This window comes from Callorhinus ursinus, unplaced genomic scaffold, assembly GCF_003265705.2.
Source record: "Callorhinus ursinus isolate GAN/ISIS: 27379988/994484 unplaced genomic scaffold, GSC_fseal_2.0 scaffold30, whole genome shotgun sequence".
Taxonomy (NCBI): domain Eukaryota; kingdom Metazoa; phylum Chordata; class Mammalia; order Carnivora; family Otariidae; genus Callorhinus; species Callorhinus ursinus.
In genome coordinates this window covers 4,947,541-4,972,599 of record NW_027397092.1, presented here as the reverse complement: position 1 = coordinate 4,972,599, position 25,059 = coordinate 4,947,541, and the positions used below count along the sequence as shown (strand labels likewise).

The following is a 25,059-nucleotide window of genomic DNA, read 5'->3' as shown; positions in this document are numbered from 1 at the left end:
GACCATATACCTATGGAGAGATGGCACACGTAGTAAGAAATCCAACAACCTCATTTTTAAATCATTTTAACTTACGTCTCCACCGAATTCACTACTAGAATGTCTAACAAGTTTCAGAATTTACACATTTGGGTTTCACCTCGGTCTCCTGACCCCTGTTGAGGTGTTAACAAGTAAGTGCCAGTAACACTGCTGACTTGTAACACTTGAGACAGGCAGTTCTCCACAACGGATTTTCAAACCTGGGGCAACATAAGGCCGAGAGACTCTAGAGCCATATTTGTATTACTCCCCTTCCATTGATGCTACAGAGTCTAAATCAGGGATCTCGAATAGCTCCGAGAACAGTCTGTTCAAGATCTAAATGTCATAGAGTAGCCAGCTCCACCTTTCAATCCTTGGAGCCCAGCTCTGTCACTTACTGCAAGCACCTGCAAACCAGAGAGGTAAAAATCTGCGTTTTTGCAAAAGGAAGTACAGTGATGTGGTTAAGAACCAATAGATTTAAATATCAGCTTTTGCTTCTGACTTGGGTAACGACTTTGACTCTTGCGGTTTCAGTTTCCTTGTTTTTTAAAATGGGTATGATAATGACAGAACCTGGGACTTGGCAAGGTACCTAAAAGCTTAGCATAATGCCCAGCATACAGTAAGCGCTCAGTAAATCTGGAGCCTCTACCACCCTAGCTGGTTCACACCAGAGGCAACCAGAGGCAAAAGGCAAAAATACAGGCACCTAGGAGCAGGAAAAGAAGAAGTCTTCGGTATGGTTTCTGCTGAATTAATAAAAGCAGACTGGAAAATGCTTCCATTTTCACACAAGTCCATAGTCATCCATGGTAACTCCTAGGAGCAAGGAGTCATTCCTAGGGCTGTTTTGATCGACACTTGAAATGCTAGATCTGGGGAACACCTCACAAGGGCAGGTCAGCCTTGGGAGTGCAGAGCCCAAGTGCAGTTCCTCTCCTCAGGGCCACTGACCAAGAACAGAAAAGTGGGGCAACCAGAGTAATTTCTCACATCATGGGCAGTTTTTCCATATCACTGACTCAGGGTGCCAATGAGATTTCTCTGATGTGCTCCAGGCAATGGGGTTCCAGTCTTTCTGCATACCTGAGATCACCTCACTGTTCACATCCATTGGAGAAGAGCCACTATTCCATTACTTCTGGAATCTTTTTTTTCCTAAGATTTTATTTATTTATTTGAGAGAGAGAGAGAGAGAGAGAGAGAGAGAGACACAGCACGCACACAAGCAGGGGGAGCAGCAGAGGGAGGAAGAGGGAGAGGGGGAGAGGGAGAAGCAGACTCCCTGCTGAGCAGGGAGCCTGATGCGGGGCTCGATCCCAGGACCCAGGGATCATGACCTGAGCTGAAGGCAGACGCTTAACCGACTGAGCCACCCAGGCGCCCCTTCCTAGAATCTTCTTATCATTGCTTTTGTAGGGTGAATATTTGTAAAAGCTATGTATTACAATCTTTTTTTTTTTTTCCTGTTAATTGCTTTGGCACTGAGTTGATCAAGAGGAAGGGGGAAAAAATTCTGCAAGGCCCACAGGCCAGGGCCTAATGAAAAGAGCCAGGGCAAGGATGTTGCTGAACCAGTGCAGGCCAGGCATAAAAGTGGACAGCCCACGGGTCATGCCCCATGGCAAATGCCCTGAGAAGTATGAGAGAGCAGAAGTCAGAGGTTCCAAACGCAAGGAGTCAGGAAGATGAATGAAACGTGTGACTGCTCAGGCTAATACAGCAGCGAGGCTTTGGACAAACTGGCATGCATGCCCCACTCATTGGCATTTCATTTTTACAAGCGAAACACAGTGCGCTTGTTGAACCCGATGCATTGGGCCTCACATGTGGGCCGAGGGCATCCATTTCGCGGTCCTGCCGTGGGTTCTGACAGCCAAGAAGTGAAGAGCAGAAAGGTCAGCCAAGAAAGGAAAGGACAGGTGGCAGCTCCAGGCCTGTGAGAGGCTAGGGTCTGGGCCCACATGCCACGGGCCGGGGCCTTAAAACCCACATGAAGAGGTCAAGGTACGGTCAAGGGGAGTGCAAGCAGGCATGCGGCCACAGTGGCATTCGGGGTGGGGCCAGACCCTCTGTGAGCCAGGGGTTCCCAGGGCGCTGGGAACGTGAGAACATGGCCTGACAGCCCGACCCTAGGACAAGCCAGGGCCCCATGGGCGCTGCAGCCGCACACCTGCTCCTGGGGGCGGAGCCTGCCTCAGTGCGCGCAGCCAGGTCCCGGGCCAAGCCGTGCCTGATTGGAGGAACAGAGCTGAAGGGGCAGGGCAGTTCCCGACAGGCTAAAAAGGAAAGGAAAAAACCCACATCCTTCCCCAACGTTTATTTCATAAACAAGTATATATTTAGCGCTAATTCTGTGCACTTTACAAGGTACAGCTGAGGTTACAAAGATAAGAAGCTATACTTACTCAGAGTAAGTGACTTATTTTGGGTTAACAGGAGAGAGCGATTATTTGGCACCAGGGCTGGCCAAGTCATTGACCTGGATTTGGTAACATTTTAGCTCACTAATCATTGTATTGGAAGAGTAGGTAGATAGTCAATGGAAGGGAACAGGAATAGGCATACAGCTGAGGCTCCCAGAAATGCTGAAAGAGTAGGCCATATAGAAGGAAAGAAAATTAAATTATCATCATCAGAATTTTGACAATACTTGATCAGAAGAAAATGGTCTTACGTATTTAAGATTCTCAAGAAAAGAAAATGTGGGCCAAGGACATTACTATAAAGGTCACAAAGTGCTATCAAGAAATCAGGGGATGGGGAACCCGGCTGGCTCAGTCGCTGGAGCGTGCAATTCAGTCTGGGAGTTGTGAGTTTGAGCCCCACGTTGGGTGTAGAGATTATTTAAAAATAAAATCCTTAAGAAAGAAAGAAAGAAATTAGGGAAACAAAAAAAAAAATCAGGGAATTACCTAAGGAATCTATCAGAGAAAGAGCTACAATCAAAATGTCTAGAGACACTGATATGAGGACTGATAATAAGCAAGACATACATAGTTACCCGCAGGAATAAGACTAAATGAGCATTAAAAGGGAGATATTTTACTATACAATGGCTATAGGATCTGACAGTGGAGATATAGTACAGCCTTAAAAAAAATACTGGAGAAGAATGAGTAGGGTGTATGTCAAAGACATTATTTTTACTGTTTCAATAATCAAAACTGATTATGTGGAGATGGCTTACGTACCATGCAGGACAATCAAATGGGTAATTATGACATTCTATCTCCCTGTGACTAAAAAAAACAGGATTCTAAGTCTATAAGAAAGAAAATACAAATGTAATAAAGAAGAAGTTAAACAAAAACCCTTAATCTTAAACTTGCCTTGGAAATATCATTATGAACTCACAGTACATTTTATTTTTATATGTGTATATATATGCTTGTATGTAGATATATATATGTCTACATATGTGTTTTGACCAGTAAAACACAGTTTTGACCAGTAAAAAGACCTAAAGACAATGACCACTCCAGTGAATAAGCATCCCTAGTGCCCGGATTATGGTCCTGAAATACCATTTCTCATTAAACAAACAAACAAACAAATAAACAGGGATTCTTGAAGAAATGGCTGATTCCAGGTCTAGACAGGAAATGTACATGACAAGCCTGGATAACCTTAACATACCAAAGAGCAGGGAAGCTATCAAAGATTACCAAGGTCATGTCAGAAAGACTAAGGATCCAACTGGAAGAAGATCCCACTGGTGAAGGTGGGACTAATCTGAGTCCTGGTAAAAGTTAAAATTTCAGTGGATTGCAACCCATCAAATACATTTAATTCCACGACTATAACAATAATAAAAAAAAATAACCCACCAAACTGGTCACCTTTTGAAAATGACAGGAAACCAATTCTTGAAAAGTGGGTAAATCATAGGAAAGAACCAAACATTCACTCTGAAGTTTTTCTACGTGAACTGTACCACTGGGTAACCGAATAATAGTTTGAAGGGGAGTCTATCCTTGTCAGATGATTGCAGCTAAGAAATGAAATCAAAATGGTGCAATTAGAATATACCAGTCTGCAATCCCCAATGAACTAATAATAGATCCAGACAGCGAGGATCAACAGCTGCAAACAGCAAAAAAGAGTGGGAGAAGAAGACGTCTTATGCCTCCCATGAAAGAATCCAACAGCACCTGTCACCTTGCCCAAAGGGATCAAACCCGAGTCTGATCAAGCCTCTGGACCCAGATGCCGGAAACACACAGCAAAGGCACAAACTGAACTTCACCATGAGTGCACATCTTGTTAACACCGTGGGAAATTCTACAGATCAAACAGCCCAGGTCCTTCAACAAAAAAACAAACAAAAAAAATTATTTTTTTAAATAGTGGAGGATGTTAAGGGAATCTGTAGATTCAAAGAGATCTAAAAGACACATCAAGTTTTTTAAAAAAATGAGCAAGACTCAACTATCATGACTATCATGGGTCAGACTGCTCACTTGGGTGATAAAAGACATAAAGAGATGCAAGGAAGTGATTACTCTAAAAGTCAGGGTGGCATTTGCTTTTGGAGGGACAAAGGAGAATATGACCCGGGCTGGGTATGTGAAGGCACTTGTGGAGTGGCTGGCCAAATGGTATTTCTTCCCTGGAAGGATGCTTATATGAGTGTTTGTCTTAGAGTAAGTCACTAAAGTGTGTGTTTGCTTTGTGTGGGTTTTGGTATTTATGTTTCATTTTATAATAAAGAGGTTAAAAAAAAAAGGCATTGAGAAAATCTAGGTGTGTCAACACAGAAAGGGCCAACTGCTGCAGGGGATCACAAGGTATAGAGAGGAAAGCATCCCGGCAGCAGATCAACTGGGAGCAGGTGTCTGATGAAGGCCTTCTGTTTCAATGTACTTCTTGTGTTTAAGGTAAATGACTGCATCTATAATGTTTTAAAATTCGCCTTATAACACTTACAATAATTTCCTAAAGCTTATAGCAACTGATGTGCTCCAAAATATGCCAAAGGCAATCTCAGTGCAAAACGTCCTCCTGGGTGCCTAGTGGAACTGCCAAAAGCTGTTGGATATTGGGTTCTTACAGACATGAGAGTCTTCACTTGACTCAAAGTCGTAGCTTCGTGTTCCCAGAATTAGACAAGGAAGGTACACCCTTTACTCTCTCCCTTACCCGGCTCCCCATGCAAGCTATTAGCAACAGGGGATTAAGAGAGCGAATGAACAGAACCTTTCCCCCCAAACTTTAGCAATCCTCAAGTCTAACTGAACTGTCCCACCCCAGGTGCTGTTACAGCTTTAGCAACGTGAGTTCAGGAACTAAGTGAAGAAATACAGGCTCCTGGGGTCAGCCCTGGTTCTGAGCTGTGGGGATGGGACACTGGAGCAGTGGGTCTCTTGCGTTGCTGGCCATCAAAGCCACCGGACGAGACATATGCAGAGCCCTGCATCTACTGTGGCTGACCCCCAACCACCCAGGTACTCCCCGGGGGGCAGTCTCTGCAATACAAGAACCTGTCCCCGCTCTTAGAAAACGTGCCTCACGCCAAGACTCTATAAACCGGAGGGCACATTTGCCACCACTCAGACGGGCACTCGGCGGCACGAGCCAGCAACGAAAGATGCATTTCTCTGGGTTACAAAACCTGTCCACCTTTTTCCCTTTACAAAATAGGACATCAGAGTTATCCTCACAACTTGAGCAGCTCAGTTTCATGGGTTTTGAACGTCCACACTGCTTACTTTGAAAGGTGAATTACATCTGAAATAATCCTAGGACTTTTGTCCAAGAAGCAGACAGTGGCTGGCTGGAGAGAGAATAGCTTTTGAGAGTCCACAGGAAATGAGGGAGTTCGTAGCAGGTTTATTGAGGGGTAATGCGCTATCGCAGCTCAGAGCACACGTAAGGGGGGTGGGAGAATTTCCACGGTACCAATCCCAGTGCGGCCAGGCACCTGTGGGCTTACTTAACTTCCCCAAACCTCAATTCCTCATCTGTAAACACGGATTAACACTCACACCCTTCTCATACAACCATTTTGAAGATGAAATTAAACAATGTGTATAAAGCACTCAGCACAGTGCCTGATCCACTCTAAGTACTCCATAAATGTGTGTCATTATTGCTATTGTGGTCGTGAACGTTTCCAGAAACATGAAGAACTCCCTATCTGATGGACATCTTCCAGGTTTGAATGTAGGATGCTGTCTCCAGAGTAAGTTGTGCTATTTTTCTAAATCCATGACCCTTCACATTAAAAAGTCACTACTAGGAGTAATTAAGTGTATGCGGTTTTCAACACCTCCTACATCTTCTGTTTTTCTCCCAACTACTCATCATGGGTGGTTAGTTTTAATTCCAATGAAACCTGGTTTTATCATTCTCATTAATAGTGATGGCCTTAGCTACAACAGCTACTAGAGCGTGGGAGTCTGGGGCCAGTGCAGGTGCTGTGTGCCCACTCGGCATGCCCTCTCCCTTGGCACAGCCAACCTCCCACAGTGGAGTCTTCCTCTAATGACGGCTACTCACTTTCACAGCTCTCCTGCAACTATGACTCAGCTCTGCTCCGTGAGGCCTGAGGAGACTTCAGGAAAGATTCTACCCCCGGAGAGAAAGACATGGACACTGCAGGGGAACAGATTCATCATTGCCCTCTCTGTACCCCACCTCTCCCCTCCATATACACACACACACTTTGTGCCTTTGGATGGAGTTGGAGGCAGTGTGCAATACCTGGTGCCGAGGACGCCCTTTTCTGCCCACGAGGCAGCAAGTCTGCCGAAGAAAAGGTAACATGCTAACGATGGGAGAGCGGAAGGACGGAAAGAACCCGGTCCCTGGTGATACTGTCTGAGCCACTGGTTCAACACTGGATTGCACCAAGCACGGACTGCCCTTCACAAAAGATAATTTAATGACTTTACTGTTCAAACCTGTTAGTTGGGCATTCTCTTACGTGCTGCCTAAAGTATCCTGAATGTTACGGCCTACACTGCATCCCCCTCACAAATTCCAATGTTGAGACCTGAACCCCAGTACCTCAAAACAGGACTGTATTTGGAGAGAAGATCTTTAAAGACATGATTCGACTAAAATGAGGCCGTTAGGGAAAGCCCTAAAACAATATGACTGGTGTCCTTATAAGAAGGAAATTGGACACACACATGAAAGGCACACACAGAAGAAGCTGAGAACATTTGGTGCCAGCAGATCTGAGCTGCAAGAAATAATAAAGGAAGCTCTTCAGGCAGAGAGACAAGAAAACACCCTAATGGAAACGAGTCCATGCTAAAGAATCAAGAGCCCCAAATATTGTGATTAAGTAGATAACTAGGAAAAAAGCTTTTTTCTCATGTTTTAATTTTTTCAAAAGATAGTTGTCTAAAGTGAAAAATAATAACTGTGATTTCTGAACACTCTACATAGATGTAAAATGTACAATGCTAACGTAAAGTCTATCATTTGTAATACCCTTTACAAAGGCGATTGTTATAGAGAGACTTCTGTCCCACACCAAATTCATATTTGGAAGCCCCAAGCCCCATTGTGACCAAGCCCCATATCTTCAGAGATATGCCCTTTAAAGAGATAATTATGGTGAAATGAGATCACAAGGGTGGGGTCCTAATCTGACAGGGCTGGTATCCTTACATAAAGAGAGAGAGAAACACCAGGGATGCCTCCCAGAGAAAAGGCCAAGGGAGGATATAATAGAAGGTAGCCATTTGCAAGCCACAGGGAGAGGCCTTGAGAGACACCAAACTTGCTGACACCTTGATCTTGGCCTTCCAGCCTCCAGAACTGGAGAGAATACAGAACTGGGAGAAATACAGATCTGCTGTTAAAGCCATCCAGTCTGGTATTTTGTTACAGCAGCCTGTGCAAACCAATATGGTGATATAGCATACTATTTATTATCAGGAATATAAAAGCCCTAAGGGTAACCATAAAAGGGAACAGAACTTACAACAGAAGGATGGAAGGTGAATTTGGGGTAGGTGTGCCTTGAAGGAGCTCAGAGTCCAGGTGTAGGAAGCCCAACTTCCTACAACCATCTCTTCTCCCAAACTGCGAGGCTCGAAGGCCATCCCCCTGGTGTGCTGCGGGATGGTGCCTAGAGAGGGGGGCTCAAGCATGACTCAGAGTCGTCCCTTTTCATCCCTGTTGATCCCTGGTCAAATACTTAAACCTCCAGGGAAAGACAGAGGCTCTACTAAAATGACTATTATGTATCATCAGAAGCAGACCTTTAATATACTCCATGTCTCTTACTAGAATGATAAATTGAGAAGTGACCAGAATTCAGAAACAGGGAAGAAAGTCTCAAGTACCGGCCCAACTCAAAATGCAAAAAAAAAGAAAAAGAACTTAAAAAAAGAAGAAGGGGGGGGAGGAAGAGGAAGTGGAGGAAGTTACGGAAAGGTGGCTTCAAAGAAAGAAACTGTGTTCTCCATCTTGCCATTGCCCACCATTTTGAAATGAGAGGGACATCCCAAGAACAGGACAGCCCGGGAGGTGCCAGGACCTCAGGACGGGGAGGGGACCTAGGGTAGGCTTTACCGGCCACTCGGTGACCGAGTCCTGGGCCTGGAGCGCCCCCCATCATCCGCCACTCTTGAAAAAGGGGGCACCCATCCCATGAGTGATCTACAAGGAGATGGCCTCCAGGCGGCCGGCGCCAGCCCATGACGTCAGCAGAGCCAGTGACCGGTAATCTAGATTTTTAACTAACGAACCCTGAGCAGATTCCCCAGGGTCCCTGCTTCATGGCTCTCAATTCCTGGATCTATTCGTGGGACACCACTGTTGGTTTTGGTTGTTATTTTTTCGTCTCTGACCTCATCATTGGTCAATATTTCTCTACCCGGTGAAGACCTACTAGAAAAACCACTTTGTTGTTCCTTAGGATGGGTACCCAGGTGTTCATTTTGTGTGAGTTCATTTTAATCTTTAAACTTTTAAAACCGCTCTGGACTTTCAAGAAATCTGCTCTTTCCACTGCCAAAACCACCCTCGGCCCCCCCCAAAACAAACAAAAAACAACCCTACAGATCATCTGCTGCCTGAATAGTCTTCTTGATAGAACAAGACATTAAAACTGGTCTCCCAGGCTAGGGGTTTAGAATTTGCTGTGCATCAGTCAAGGGGGTGGGGTCAGAAATACAGAGTCCCAGGCCCCGCTATTGTAGGCGGAGCCCAAGAATCTGCGCCGTTGGTGTCAAGGGTCCCAGGGGATCCTGATGTGCAGTCAGGTGGCAAGCTCTGGCCCCTGATGGGCCCTGCACTACAGCAGCACGCTGGAAAACTTCAAAGCTTCATTTGGTCTCTTACCTTTGTGGCTGCCCAGGTACTCACGCGTTCAAACCATCCCACTTGGGGCACACAGGCCAGGGACCCCCAGAGCCCCTGCTTCCTCAGAAGGCGGTGTCTGACCCTGGCAAGTCAGAGCAGGCTGAGCATTCCAGGACAGAGAAGCAAAGGAGCTCACAGAGGGGAGGTCTGAGCCCCTCACCTGTCCCAGGTACCCTCTGTGACTTCCTGGGAGCCTGTCCCTTCACCCAGGCACAAGGGGATTCCACCACTAAATCAGGACTGCTCTGCCCTTGGGCAGTGATAACATGGAATCAAATACCAGCCTTTCCCGGAAAACTACCTCATCTTTGTAAAGAGAGAAGAGGGGGTGCCTGGGTGACTCAGTTGGTTAAGCGTCTGCCTTCAGCTCAGGTCATGATCCTGGGGTCCTGGGATTGAGCCCTGCATGGGGCTCCCTGCTCAGCAGGGAGCCTGCTTCTCCCTCTCTCTCTCTCTCCCTCTGTGCTCTCTCTCTCAAATAAATAAGTAAAATCTTTAAAAAAGAGAGAGAGAGAGAAGAAAGAAACACAAAGGAGTTATTTCCTGATCACTGAGCAGTGGAACCGAGTCCGAGACTTATTCCTTAAAGGTTTGGATAGTCAAAGATTGTTCTGAACTCTGCAATCTGTTGCCAACATGGCATCTGCCAATTTTCTCAGAAGACTGGCATCTCTGCAGAATTCCTTTGTCACTTCTGCATGTGTGTGTGTGTGTGTGTGTGAGAGAGAGAGAGAGAGCCTGAACATAGTCAGCTCAAGGGCTTGAGGTAGGGAAGGATGAAGACAGGTCTTCACAAACACAAACCACAACCCCTGCCCTCCTTCATTTTGGTATTTTGGTTACAGTCATATTGTAAGAAACTTTTTTTTTTAATGGTCGGGAGTGGAGAAGGTTGGCTCATTTCAAATATACATGAGGGTACTGCATGCCCTGCACAGAGAGAGAGAAGTGTGCCCAGGAGACCCTGACCCAGAGGACAACCGTGAAGACGCATTCCTGCTCTCTGGAAATCTCACAACTTCCCCGAGGACGTGCCAGCCTGGGTCCCTTTGGGACATCGAGGACAGCTGAGACATACCTGCCTGTCCGTCTTAGATAATCGGGTGTCATCCAACACCTGTTTTAAACAAGGGCCTCCAGAGGTGAAAGGCCAACCGACTGCTCACATCTTAACTGTAACAGGTTTTTTGTAAAAGCTTCCCTCTTGGGGCGCCTGGGTGGCTCAGTCGGTTGAGCGTCCAACTCTTGATTTTGGCTCAAGTCATGATCTCAGGGTCATGAGATCGAGCCCCCTGGCTGGGCTCCAAGCTGGGCGTGGAGCCTGCCTAAGATTCTCTCCCTCCCTCTCCCTCTGCCCAGTCCCTTGCCCCTCCTGCATTCTCTCTCTTTAAAAAGAAGGAAGGAAGGAAGGAAGGAAGGAAGGAAGGAAGGAAGGAAGGAAGGGAGGAAGGAAGGAAGGAGGGAAGGAGGGAGAAAAGGAAGGAAGGCAGGAAGGCAGGAAGGCAGGAAGGAAGGAAGAGAAAAGCTTCCGTCATGCCCAGGGAGGCTCCCAGGATGCTGTGGCTCTTCTCATGCTCAGATACATAAAGCCCAGATGCCCTGCTCTGGCTCATTTCTCTTCAGCAGCAGAAGCAAGATGTCCCTCCATAATCACATGACCCTGCAGCTGGGAATCATTGAAATTGGGCTATATTCACCCCCATTCTCTGGGCTCCTCCGGCATCATTACAGGGAAAAAAAGAAAGTTTACGCTAAAAACACATGTGGTACAAGTTATCATTCTTCCTCTCCCCTCCGCTCTGACCCAGTACAAACACCATCCTCTTGAAATGAGCCCAACTTGGCCAATCCAGAAAAGCCCACCCTTTGCTGGGTGCCTTCTGCATACCAGACACCAAGAGAGGGACCTTCTGTTTTAGTCCACATCACAAAACCCATGATGTAAATACTATCCCCAGTTTTGAGCTGGAGAAAGAGGCTCAGAGAGCTTGAGTGGATTGTCCAAGTCACACAGCCACGTGCGGCTGAGACCTAACAGCTGAATCCTGCAGAGTCATGTGAACCAACCACGTTGTGACTCGAGGAGAAATCATCCTTATTCCCAATGTTTACGGAAACTACAAGTGGAATTTTGGATTTAATTCCATTCTCTGTTATTAAAGAAACAAACCTCGATTTGTTTATAAGTCAGCTTGGGGTGCTTAAGCAGAGGCCCATTCCTGTGTTCTCTCATCCATTCTTTTTTTTTTTCCTTTTTGGTGGGGCAGATCACTGTATGCCTGGCCCCCAGTCACGTCGAGAGAAACATCCCCATGTCGGTCTATCACCTCTCACCCTCAATAAAGCACACCCTCAATAAACTTGTAGATGCCCATTCAGCTTTGCAGCTGGTTCTGAACGTCCACTACCTTGGTCCTGAACCATAAATACTTGCCTCTAGAGAAAAAGCAACAGCTCTCAAAAAGGATGAGTGGGCATTACTTGATTACTGAAGAGCCTGTGACGTACTAAAACAAGTTTCTCAGGTAACTTCTCTGTTCCACCAGAAAGGCCAAGGAAACAAAGTCCTAGGAATCAAACTAATTACAATTACACCCCTGGCTATCTGAAACGGACATCAGAAGAGATGTGCTTATTTCAGTTTCTTATCATTTTGAGATAGAAGTATTTTGAAAATGGTTCTTCTATCCTACGGAAGTGCCTTTACTTCCCTTTGTGAAACAGAAGAATTCTAAACCCACTTTTGCCACCATCAGCTTCCCTGAGGGGGCCCGTTCTTACCCACATTTTCCGGCAAATTGCCAGCCCTCCTGTGAACATGAGAGGGTTGTTCAGTGCCGTGCACACAGGAGGAGCTCTATCAATGCCTGCTGTGTGAATGAACGGTGCTCCCCGCCTGCAAGCTGGACGAGGGATACACCCCCAGATTTGTATAGCCGTTCTGGTCTTAGACTCGTAGGCCAGATGGTTTCGCACGTGCCTGGATGCCTCTTGTTTCTAGAATTATCTATCCTCCACTTGTAGCTCATTTCCTCCTCTTACTCAGAAATGTCATGTCGCATGCAAACTCATGTCCACTGGATACTATTTGACCTCATTTATGTTTTGCAACAAGGTTCACTGAATTTTTTTTTTTTTTTTTTTTTTTTACCCTCAAAGAATCATCCATTTTCAGCTGTTGGTAAGCACCACTTGCAGACAAAAGTCTAGAAACTGCAGTCAACTCAGACTACAGGGCCAGAGTCATCAAAACCAGGGACAGGAGAGAGGAGAATAAACTGTTACCCACAGGGAAACATAAAGGTTGGGGTGTTAAAAGCTCCTTTTTAGCGTTTGTTGAGTTCTTACTGTGTGCATTTGGTATTAGATGCAGGATGTGGGCAGTGTGAGGAGGGGTGAGGTGATAAAAGTTAATCCAGCCCTACACACAGTGCCGGAATCCGTCAACTTCTGTCTCATAACTGAGCTGACTGAGAATGCCAATAGGGGATCAAGGGTCCACTTTTTTTTTTTTTTTTTTTTAACCCAGGTTGGGCCCCTGTGCACGGCCCCAGGGCCCACTAAGGCTGCCTTTCATCTCTGTGAGAAAACAGGTGGCCCTCACTTGTTATCACGGATTCTCCCCTGCCTCCCGAAGTTTCCCCCATGTTCCATCCCTTCAAAGTGTGCAAACACGGAGGGGATGGGCATGGAGAATGGCAAGGAGCAAGTAGCTGAAATTCCCCAAGCCAGAAAAAATCTAGAAATCCACCCCTCCTCCCGCATGGCATTTCCTAATGAGTGCTGTTTGGATGCAGTCATTTCTCCCCACACACCCTTTCCTCCAATTTCAACAGAACGAAGAACTGCAGAGAATAGGTCTCGTAAAACACTCTTCTGGCGGGGGCGCGCTCACCCTCAGTTTCTGGACCATTCTGTTGGGAACCCACAGCGGGCTGTGCCCACAACACCTCACTACGAGGACGAACACTGTATCTGGCAATATAGTCAGAAACGGAAAATTAAGGGACAACGAAGATGAGATTTTCCAGCTCATGCCACCCCATTCCTCAGTGAATTTAAGCACACGAGACCAAAAGGCACAAGAGATTAAAATCTCCCTTAAAGAACAAAATTTCAGGGCTCACTTTGTGCAGAATCACTATGCTTTGGGGGGACTCTCCTCAGATGCAGTGATTTCTCCATGATTCTTAAATCATCTGATAATCTAGATGAATATAATGGCTTATGAATACAAAACAGTCAATATCTAAAGCATTCACATTTTACAGGGAGGTAGGTGGTATCCACTTCCCGAAACTATTTACTCAAATAACAGATAGAAACTGAAAAGGTGGGCCAGGGGTGGGGGGAGGCAAATAATATGTACCGAGGGGCACAGCCATCCACAAAATCTACAAAAAAGCTAATTGTGTTACCAGCTAGAAAATTAGCAATAACTTGCTGACTTAACTCCCCATGACAGATCTAATTAGAAGGTGGCAATAAATGTTTCCAGGTGTTTAATTAAGTGTGATAATTATTTCTTTCCTTTAAGAGAGATGGAGTCATATGTTTACATTTCACAGCATAATGTTTCCTTAGTTAAAACACTGTGGAAACACTTTTGTGTAACACAGGATTGAAACCAGGATAAAAATATCTGCTGTGATAAGCAGCACTTAAAGTGATTTATCAGCTCTTGCTTTCATATGCCAATGTACAATGGCAACGTAAAGCCTGCTCTGTTCTGGTGATTTCCTTCAGCCACATAGCTTTCTGACAACCTTACATCTCAATGAAAAATTTGGATAAATGAATTCTTATCTAGGAAGCGGGGAAATTTTATGGGGATCTCTACTTTCCAGGAAGAACATAGCAAGAATAAAATGAGATACAGGAGAATTCAGAGACTATTAGAAGTGGATGGAACCTCCTCAGCAACCCAGGGAATCATTTTATGGATGGATTCAAGTACTATCAATTAACCTTTTTTTAAATGCAATAAACCAATTAACGCTATCAATTAACCTTTTTTTAAATGCAGAAATGTACTCTACATTGAGATAGTATTGAGCACCCCGTCCCCCCTGAAAGAATTTACAGAGGGATGTAACTATCAGTCTTAAGTAACTCAAGGATTTTGTTGATTGCAAGGCTGGGCTCTCAACTACTGTCCCCTTCCTTCCATCATCCCCCAGGGTACTGCTCTAACTACTGCTGTGTTTTAGGACATCAGAGGGCTTGCGCATTACCGTGTCACTGAATCAATAAACATCCTTTAGGTGTCAAAGTTTGGTTGGTCAGCCTGGTCTTGAACAAGCCTATTAGCCTCCCTGGGTCCCAAGGCGCATCAGGTGTTCCTCCATCAGGTGCTTAAGGCTCGAGTGTCACACGAGCGCGCACAAGGACACACACACACACACAAAATTTTCTTCTTCATAGCCAGTCTCCACCGAACGATCTCAAGGCGAAAACTCTAGTGTGCCCGTTTGACAATGCAGGGCTGGATTACAATCTCAGGCTAGCATCTCGGTCTGCAATCTGGGGCATTGTGACAACCCGGGCAGTTCTTTGGACAGCATGAGCTGTTAACAGGCGGCGTGACACATAGCGGGGGCCGCGTCTACGCAGAGAAGGAAGGAATCGCGAGTGGGGCTCAGAGGGAGACGTGGAAGTGAAGGAAAGGGTCGGCCCGAGTAGGTAGGGGCTGCTAGCCGGAGGTCTAAGACAGTCGCCGCGACGCAGAAACTGGGTAAAACTTCGGGGAGTTTCCGGGGCTGTACGCGCCTGCACAAACACTTCCACACACTCGCTCACATGCACCCACTCACACCCACTCACTCCCGAAAGTCTGGCGGCGGGGGCGGAAAGCGCGCCCCCAGGAGCAGCCGGCTGCCCAGCGGCCGGGGAAGCCCCGAGAGGTTGTGTGTGCGAGACCCGCGCGCCGGAAGGCACTTACTCGGAAGAGAGGGCGCGGCGGCGCCGGGACACAGAGGCGAACCTGGTGATCTGACGGCGCGGAGTTCCCTAGGCTCGAACGCTCGCGGGCTTCCACCGACCGATCAGCAGAGCGCGGGCCAGAGCCGGCGGGAGAAAAGGAGCCAGGGGCCGGGGGCGGGGCGGACCGGGCAGAGGGAGGCGCGGAGCGGCCGCGGCGGGGCGGGAGAGAGGGAGCCAGGGGCGGGGCTACGGGAGGCTCGAGGAAGCCGGGGCGGGGCCAGGAGGAGGAGCTAGAGGGTCGGGGGCGGGGCCACGAGGAGCTAGGAGTCCAGAGGCGGAGCCGAGAGGAGGAGCTAGGAGGGTGGAGACAGAGCCGGTCGAGGAGGAGGGACCAGGGGCGGGGATACAGGCGGGGCTAGACGGTCGGGGGCGGAGCTTGGAGGAGGAGCCTGGAAGCTGGGGGCAGAGCGGGCCAGGTAGGAGGAGCCGGGGGCGGGGATGTGGGAGGAGCTAGATTGTCGGGGGCGGGCCATGAGGAGCTAGAAGGTCGGGGGCGGAGCTGAGAGGAGGAGCTAGGAGTCCCGGCGCAGAGCCGGCCGGAAGAGGAGCCGAGAGGCGAAGAAGGCGCGGATGAGGAAGAGCGGCGGGTCTAGCAGAAGAACCTAGAAGGTCAGGGGCGGGGAGGAGGAGCCAGATATCCTGGACGGGGCGAACCGAGCCTGACGCCAGGTTGGCGCGGCAGGTGCTCCGAAGAAGGCGGAGCGGGGCTGGGCAGCGGCCTGGGAGCCGGATCCGGACTGGAAGGAGGGACCTTTGGACGCGAGAGGTCGGGACCGGCTTGAGGGACACGTTCGCGCCTCGGTTTCTTTAGTCGCAAAAATGAGATACCAGCCTCATAGTGTGTTGACATGATTAAATGAGCTCATGCATGTTTACCGTGCCTGGCACGAGACAGGTACGCATGACTGTCACCGAGTGTTGCCATTATTATTGATTAGAACTATTTAAGCCCGTAAATCCCATTTGCTCTTACCTTCTTTCCCGCCCCCTTTCAGCTTCTGGCCTCAAGTCTACCCGGCGACGGCTGACGCACTCATGATTCCTGGTTGCCATTCGTGGAGATTGCAGGGCTTCCTCTTGCAGTTAAAGGCTCATTGGCTCCTGGGAGGCCGGTCTGGTCTCAGCCACTTCCGCGGACTTCACTGTGACTGCTCCTGGCTGTGGGGGCAAAGGCTACCTCGCCCCCGGGATGGGACAGAAGATGTGCCTGCCTTCTGCGGAGGAGCCCGGATCCGGGGTAGCGGTTCATGAAGGTGCTGACCTTCATGGGAGCACGATGAATCCCTCCATACCGCAAACATCCATTAAACACCTACTGTATGGTGGCTCTGTGCAGAGGGCTGTTAATAATACTAGCAAAACTTAGTAGGTGCCGGCCACCGTTCTAAGCCTTACAACAGCCTATAATGTAGATCCTTTAGCTACCCACCTTAATTTTACAAAGGGAAAGGGGGGCATAGTGAATTAAAATAGCCTGCCCAAAGTTACACATTCAGGAAGTGGCACAGTATGGCTGGGAGACAGGTAATTAAATACTTTATAGGTGAAGTAGACCAGAAAATCACAACACATTTGTGTTTAATGCCCCAAATAAGAATATGCACAAGGTTCAGCGGTGTTAAAAGAACACTGTCCTGTGGTTATAGCTATGGGGAGGGGAGTGTCAGGAAGACCTTCCGCAAGGAGGTGATGTCTGAGCTGGGTTTGGAAGAAGGAATAGGAGTTCAGGAGCAGCTACAGGTGGAGAAATGGGCGCAGTGAACATTTTTCAAGCATTCAGAAGGGTTGGGGGAAAAGTGGAGATTGGAATGAAGCTAAAATAACAAAAGAGGACCATTGAAATCCAAGTGCTTTTTTTTTCTATAGCTATAGGAGCTAAGGAGCATTAATTTGACCCTTGCTTAGTAGAAAGCCAGAAGGATTTTAATCATGGGGGACATGTCAATTGTTCCAGAAAGGTTAATCTGAAAACAGCAAAGAGAATGCCAGAGCCAGGAAACTTGCTTATGAAGTCACTGAAATCTGACAGGTTGGGATACTGTGGTAGGCAGAATAATGAATCCGGGAAGGATGTCCACTCCCTAATCCCTGGAACACTTTGCAGATGTGCTTAAGTTTAAAGACAATGAGATGGGGAGCCTATCCTGGATTATTTGAGTGAGGCTAATCTAATCATGTGAGTTCTGTAAAGTGAAAGAGTGTGTCGGAGAGATTCAAAATGTGAGAGGAGCTGGACCTAGTTCAGAAGCCAAGGATTGGGTGGCCTTTAGAAGTTGGAAATGGACCTCAGCCAACAAAAAGTGAGAATTTCAGTCCTACGGCCACAAGGAAGTGAATTCTGCCAATAACCCAACTGAGCAGGGGAAAGGGGACCCTCCCTTAGAGCCTACAGAAGGGAACTCAGCTCTGGAGGTGCACTTTGATTTTATCCTGTTGAGACCCACACTGGACTTCTGACCTACAGTACTGTAAAATAATAAATTTGTGTTTTAAAACCTTACATTGGTGGTAATTTTGTTGTGACAGTAACGGGAATTTAACAGAGACGCTGAAGGCCTAAACTAAGTGGTTGGAAAGAAGGTGGCTCATGCAGGCCCTGGAAATTGATGGGATGTGGGGGTTGAGGGAAGGAGAGTCATCTAGGTTGATTCATGGGATTTCTGGTTTGGCAGGCTGTTTTGGTGGTGCCACCCATTAGAGGGAGGGACAAAGGCATTTACTTTCTAAACACTTTTTGAGTCTGCAGTGATGCAACTAAATTAGAAGAGTTTGTACACTCCCATCCTTCCCCACCCCCCAAATGATTAGAAATGATTGCTGCCTGAAAGCCCATGCGCAGTGGTATTTGTCACCACCAACTGAGAACTGTAGTACGGTGTCTGCCGCGTGTAAACTGGATGACTTAGGACGAAGCACAAAGCATTAAGGAGACCTGGTGTCTGCTGTCTGAGAAAGAAGGAAGAGTGGGACTGGGCAGCGGCCTGGGAGCTGGGAGTCTGCATGACTGCTGTGAGAGTCAGCCAGACTCAGCTCCAGGAACCATCCCCATTGCTTCACTCTGTCTCCCTTGTTCCCAGCTGCACCCTAAAACAGCACTGCCCAGAGCCCCTTCTGTCTTTATCACAGTTCTATAATCTCTCTTCAACATTCTTTTTAAATATATTTATTTATTTATTTATTTACATATTTATTTGACAGAGAGAGCACAAGCAGGGGGAGTGACAGAGGGAGAAGCAGACTGTCGGCTGAGCAAGGAGCCCAACGCGGGGCTCCATCCCAGGATCCCGGGATCATGACCTGAGCCAAAGGCAGACGCTTAACCAACTGAACCCCCCAGGCGTCCCTATCTTCAACATTCTACACCTGGACTAGTCTCTTATCCTTAACTTAATTTTTGACTCTTCCTTTACCTGACATACACTTGCTTTTCTCCCAGTCTGCTTCCTCTCCTACCCAGCCTGACCCCACCAACCGACACTTTAGCCACTCACTGCTAGTGCCTCCTATTCCTTTACCTCATCATCCTTTCCTTGTACGCACTTGGCAAATCTTCCTGGCCATCCACATTTTTGATATGGACTCAGGAAGAACCCAAAAAGGTGACGCTTGATCCTCTACAGTCTCATGACCTCCAATCTCAGCTAAGTCTGCGTGCAGCCTAGATATCCTCGTGCATCATGAGTGGAATGAAGGGGGTTCAATCTTTACCCCTTTCCTGGAGACATCTTTCCCACCCCTCGCCCTTCCTGCTCTTAATATACCATCTTACCTCCTAATACAAAATAGATCAGCAATAGCGTTTGCTCGACTTCCTGTTGGAGCTATTAAAAATACCATCTGCATCCACTCACCTTGGTTTCCTTTCCTCTCATCCAAGTGGATCCAGAGTAAACCCTCTCACCAGTTCTCTGGGTCCCCACAGAGCCCTCGCTTCTATCTACATGGGCTGCATTCCATTAAATATCCTTTCTCTCCCTCTCTCTCTCAAGATTTTATTTATTTGAGAGAGAGAGAACAAGCAGAGGGAGTGGGGGAAGCAGACTTCCCGCTGAGCAGGGAGCTCGACGTGGGACTTGATCCCAGGACCCGGGGATCATGACTTGAGCCGAAGGCAGCCGCTTAACCCACTGAATCACCCAGGTGTCCCTCCCTTCTCTTTTATCCTCAACCTCTCAAGTTCTATTCTTTCCTTGCAAAACTTTAGGGGAGCCTGGGTGGGTGGCTCAGTCAGTTAAGTGACCAACTATTGGTTTCGGCTCAGGTCATGATCTCAGTGTCATGAGATGGAGCCCTATGTCAGGCTCCATGCTGAGTGTGAGGTCCACTTGGGATTCTCCTCCCTCAGCCCTTCTCCCCACTTGCACACTCTCTCACTCTAAAATAATTCTTTTAAAAATGCTAAAAATAAAAATAATGCAAAGTTAAAAATTCTCCAAGGACCCTGCCACCTTCTCTCACTACAACACACTTTACTGGGGCCATCTAGACCTGACAGGCCACAGGTGCTGCAAATAGAAACAATGCAGAGTGGCCATCACCTCAGGGCTTACTTTAGGGGGCTGGGGAGGGAAGGGGACTCTACAATCTCAGGCAGCTTGCATTACTGTCTTAAAGAACTGTGATTCTGGGCGCCTGGGTGGCTCAGTTGGTTAAGTGACTGCCTTCGGCTCAGGTCATGATCCTGGAGTCCCGGGATCGAGTCCCGCATCGGGCTCCCTGCTCAGCGGGGAGTCTGCTTCTGCCTCTGACCCTCTTCCCTCTCGTGCTCTCTATCTCTCATTCTCTCTCTCTCTCAAATAAATAAATAAAATCTTAAAAAAAAAGAACTGTTATTCTTCCACCATATTTCACAGTGTGATAATATTTAGAAGTTAGCAAAGTTACCTTTCCTATCTTACTTGAGCCAATAAACACTTGGATCACTTCATTTTCAAATTAGCTCTTGTGTTATTTCCAATGTGGAGTCAAAAAAAAAAAAGCATTAGAATCTAGGAATCTTCTAATCACTGGTCTATTAGTGAGTGGCTAAATATATTTGTAAGGACTTGCAGCTCTGTCTGGATTAATGAATCCTCCCAGACCAAAAACCCAAGACACAAGACACCAACACCCTATAAATCACATGAAGTAGAGATAACTGTGACTCTAGCTGCCTGCCAAAAATGCCTCTGTGCCTGCCTGTTTTTGGTTCTACCAGGTGAAGGTAGGAACTAACTTTAGACACATTTGTAAGTTTTCAAAAATCTTCTGATCCTGTTTCTCCTATACTCTCCTCTCTCGTTTGAAGCCTCTACTGGGCTTACTGAGCCGTAGTTTCTTTTTTTTTTTTTTTTTTTTAGTGCAAGCAAAGAACTACATGGTACCACGATATGTGCAATAAAAATGTATGCACATACACTCTGGGAGGAGAGTGGAAGTGACTCATATTCCCTGGGTGAACGGGGAAGCTTTCACAAAGGAGCTTCCATCCAACCAAGTCAAAAAGGACGAACTGAAGTTTTCCAGGCGGACAGAAGGGCTCTCCGGGAAGTGTCTAGGGAGAGAGGTAAGATCAGGTCTAACATTTTCCAGCAGGCCAAACGCACTGAAGCAAGGCTGTGTGCATCTTAAACACATGTTTATGTGGCCTTTGTGCATTAACCACATTTTCATGAAAGTCTGTGAAAGAACATGCCTGATTCAAAACATGGCTATAACGTCACCAGCCTCCAAACTCATTTTCTGACGGCCTGCTGCTTCAACTCTTTCCAGGCCTATTTTTCTTTTCAGAGCATTGTCATAACATGTAATCTTGTCCTTAATGTAACCACATGAGTAAAAAGTATATACATTTTTTCCAAATAAAGTTGCAGATTGGGTCGGGTAGGAGAATTGTTCAATGTCAGGCAAACTAGAAACTTGAGGATAGAATAAAAATTTGGGGATCGATATCTTTTCCTATTGCTTCCATAGACCACAACCCCAACTCATAGCTAGTACAGATCACTGGTGATTAAACATTCATCACAGAGTATTTTTCGCTCTTTATTCAGAATTACTTAGCTCCTATAACAGTCACTGAAACGCACCTCTTCTGAAGAAAGCTTGCTAGAACTACTGCCTGTATCAAAGGGTGACTTTATCCACAATCTTAGCCAATTCAATCAACCACCCTCCCCATGAAACCAAGTTCTCTCCATGTTTCCAGATTTTCAAACTTTGAGCCATTTTTTTAAATGTTTTTTATTTATTCATGAGAGTCAGAGAGAGAAAGAGAGAGGAAGAAGGAGAAGCAGGATCCCAGCAGAGCAGGGAACCCAATGTAGGACTCGATCCCAGGACCCTGGGATCATGACCTGAGCCGAAGGCAGATGCTTAACCATCTGAGCCACCCAGGCGCCCCACTTTGAGCCATTCTGTATAGAAACTAAAGTGCTGGGGTGCCTGGGTGGCTCAGTTGTTGGGTGTCTGCCTTCGGCTCGGGTCATGATCTCAGGGTCCTGGGATCGAGCCCCACATCCGGCTCCCTGCTCGGCAGGAGGCCTCCTTCTCCCTCTCCCACTTCCCCTGCTTGTGTTCCCTCTCTCGCTGTGTCTCTGTCAAATAAATAAATAAAGTCTTTAAAAAGAAAAAAAAGGAAACTGAAGTGCTGCCCCTAGTTAGAACCCTTAATTTTCTGTGGTTGCACCACTGGACTCCTTGTCTATGTAGGTTCTTCCTCACCTGAATTTTCTTCTTTTTGACTATCTCAAATCTCATTTGAGCCTATCCCAAATACTACAAAGCTTAGTTTTGTTTTGTCTTGTCTTTGGCTGTGTGATTCTACTTTGAAAAGATTTTTTTCTACAAATAAAGTTTAAAACCCTTGGAGTTCTCCTGTGTACTTACCCATGAAATGCTAGTCCAAGTTCGCAACCCTGCGCTTGATTTTAAACCAGGAAAGCTCCCACCTTACTACTTGAATACTCCCAGCACAGCACCCTCACCAAGTGGGCTCTTGTTCTCCTGTAATAGCCTCTCACTTTTCCCTCTGATTACCGATCTTCAGGGTAAAGATTTGCTGTGCTAGCTGCTTGTGTGAGTTATCTGTGTCCGTGTGAGCACACACGCGTCTGTCTCTCCACATAACAATGGCCTCATGGATATTTTATTTTTATTAACATATAATGTATTATTTGTTTCAGGGGTACAGGTCTGTGATTCAACAGTCTTGCACAATTCACAGCGCTCACCATACCACATATCCTCCTGCATGTCCATCATTCAGCCACCCCATCCCTCCCACCCCCCTCCACTCCAGCAACCCTGTTTGTTGGGCCTCATGGATATTTTAAAAAAATTATCCAACATTGTAGTGGATTATAAATTATCTTGGAATCGAGACACGGCCAATATTGTGTTTCTTAAGTCCTTTTGTTGAGATCTCAGGAAAATTGAGTGTGCCATGTAGACCCTTTTCATGAGATCCTAGAATTTCTAAGAATCTTAACGTGGTATACCACAGCAACCTTGGAGGTAGCTCGAGGTAGGTCAGAGCTCATTTCAGAAAAAAAAGTATGAGTGTGCCTTTTTTTCTGAGTGGATGAAGTTAATACAGAAGAAACACAGTTTCTTTTTTTTTTTTTAAAGATTTTATTTATTTATTAGAGAGAGAGCACGAGAGGAGGGAGGGTCAGAGGGAGAAGCAGACTCCCTGCTGAGCAGAGAGCCCGATGCGGGACTTGATCCAGGAACTCCAGGATCATGACCTGAGCCGAAGGCAGTCGTTTTAACAACTGAGCCACCCAGGCGCCCGAAACACAGTTTCTTAAAGCAATTTTACTAGATTGAAGTATAAGGGACAGGGATAGCACAAAATGTAAAGAGGACTCTGAACCCTGAAACAACTCTTGCCAAGGAACAGGCTGACACTCTTTTCAGTTAAAAACATGGGCCACTTTTACAGAAAAAAGCTCACTCAGAATTTAAAAGGAAAAACAGCCCATGGGTGGAGCCAAGAGTTGTGGAGAATTAATTCAAGGATTACTCAAGGGACTGGTGACTTCTCAGCTGAACTTCAGAATCTCAATGGACTGGCTACTGTGTGACTCTTATTTCCCCTCTTTTAGAAAGGGAGATACTCTGTCTCACAACTGTGTGTTTGGTGAGTGCAAGGCACATAACTTGTCTCCTTAGTTCATAGGTCTTTAGACTGAGAAGTACTCGACACAAGGAACCTCGTTCAAGGAGCCAAATACACACTAGGACCTGATTTCCGTAACGGGATCCTGGGGATCAAGCCTGACCTGGGAGCAGTAAGAGGATGAAAATACTGGAGTTTTGGTGAGTATTTTGTATGTGGGGAGGGATACAGATTTTAAAATGATTTAACACTTATCCGGGGCTGATGTACTGTACTGCTTAGAATCTGTTACATACGTCATACCTACACTAGGTGGACAATTACACGGGAGTAAAACATTTCTACTGTGGAAAGAAATGTTTTGTCACACCAGTGATTTCTATCACCCATGTGTATTTGCTGTGGGAGAACCTAAGAAATATTTATTCCCAGGAGCCTTGTGAAACATTTCGATACTCTGACTGCATGAGCTTCTTCAATTATTGGCCACATATACACAGGAGAAAAACAAGCAAGCAGAAGGGGGGGAAAAGTCACAAAAAACTAAAGAACAGGGATTCCTGGGTGGCTCAGTCAGTTAAGCGTCTGCCTTTGGCTCAGGTCATGATCCCAGGGTCCTGGGATGGAGCCCTACATCGGACTTCTTGCTCAGTGGGGAGCCTGCTTCTCCCTCTGCTTGCCACTGTCCTTGCTTGTGTTCTCTCCCTCTGACAAATAAAATCTTTAAAAAAACAAAACAAGGGGTGACTGGGTGGCTCAGTCATTAAGCGTCTGCCTTCGGCTCAGGTCATGATCCCAGGGTCTTGGGATTGAGCCCTGCATCGAGCTCTCTGCTCCACGGGGACCCTGCTTCTCCCTCTCCTACTGCCCCTGCTTGTCTTTAGCTGTGTCTCTGTCAAATAAATAAATAAAATCTTTAAAAAACAAAACAAAAAGCTAAAGAACAGATCTGAAAATAACTGTAGCAAAAGCTATACACACTTCTGTAAGACATTTAAGTAACTATGTTCAACTTTTTCCAAGTACTCCAAAGGGCAACATTTTAACCTTTCTAATCAAGCATCAGAATATCTCAATCCAGAGTATTCTTAACAAGGCCACTTCATTCAACAGAGCAGCTCTCAGTCATTAAGTTCTATGTGGTTTAAAGATACAGATTTTCTGTCTCCTGATACCCTGTTACTCAGTGAGGTCAAAAGGAGTTTGGGAAAGTATTAACTCCTTCTTCCCTTCTCCCATGTTAAACTTTTGTGTATTCCTCCATACATATTTGTCTGTATATACATAAAGGACTAAAAAACCTGAAACAATATGGGATATTTACCTTTTAGCAATTTTTCTCACTAACCTCTTTTGAGATCAACAGTTACAAATCTGGCATTCTTTTAGTGTTGAGAGAATATGCAATTCTATGGATGTTCGACAATTTTATTTAACTATTTACCAACTAATCGACATTTAGATTTCTAGTTTTTTTTTCTCCATATAGCTCAATAAACATCTATGTACACATATTTATGCGCATAGGTGCTTTTATCCTTATAGGATAATTTCTCAAAAGTAAGAATGCTTAGTGAAAGTATGTGTATTCAAACTTGACATGCATCTAGGTGACTCTGTGGCAA

The 25,059-nt window shown here is 46.3% G+C and overlaps 1 protein-coding gene and 1 long non-coding RNA gene across 3 annotated transcripts in view; one reads left to right on the top strand and one right to left on the bottom strand.

The window, feature by feature from the left end:
* The window catches only part of TNFAIP8 (TNF alpha induced protein 8), a 111,597-nt gene extending 96,139 nt beyond the window's left edge, over window positions 1-15,458 (bottom strand). The window contains exon 1 of one of the 2 annotated variants that reach the window (XM_025860784.2): window positions 15,293-15,458. Coding sequence is in view for 1 of the 2 variants with exons in the window: in XM_025860785.2 (XP_025716570.1) it covers window position 15,293 (1 nt within the window). In the remaining variant the exon portion in view is untranslated. The remainder of the gene's footprint in view (window positions 1-15,292) is intronic. The other variant, XM_025860785.2, reaches the window with a different exon arrangement.
* Window positions 15,459-15,775: 317 nt separating this feature from the next.
* LOC141370267 (uncharacterized) lies at window positions 15,776-17,833 on the top strand. The gene is made up of 2 exons (XR_012374167.1): window positions 15,776-16,228; window positions 16,343-17,833. It is a non-coding gene; the product is annotated as an uncharacterized lncRNA (long non-coding RNA).
* Window positions 17,834-25,059: the final 7,226 nt, after the last annotated feature.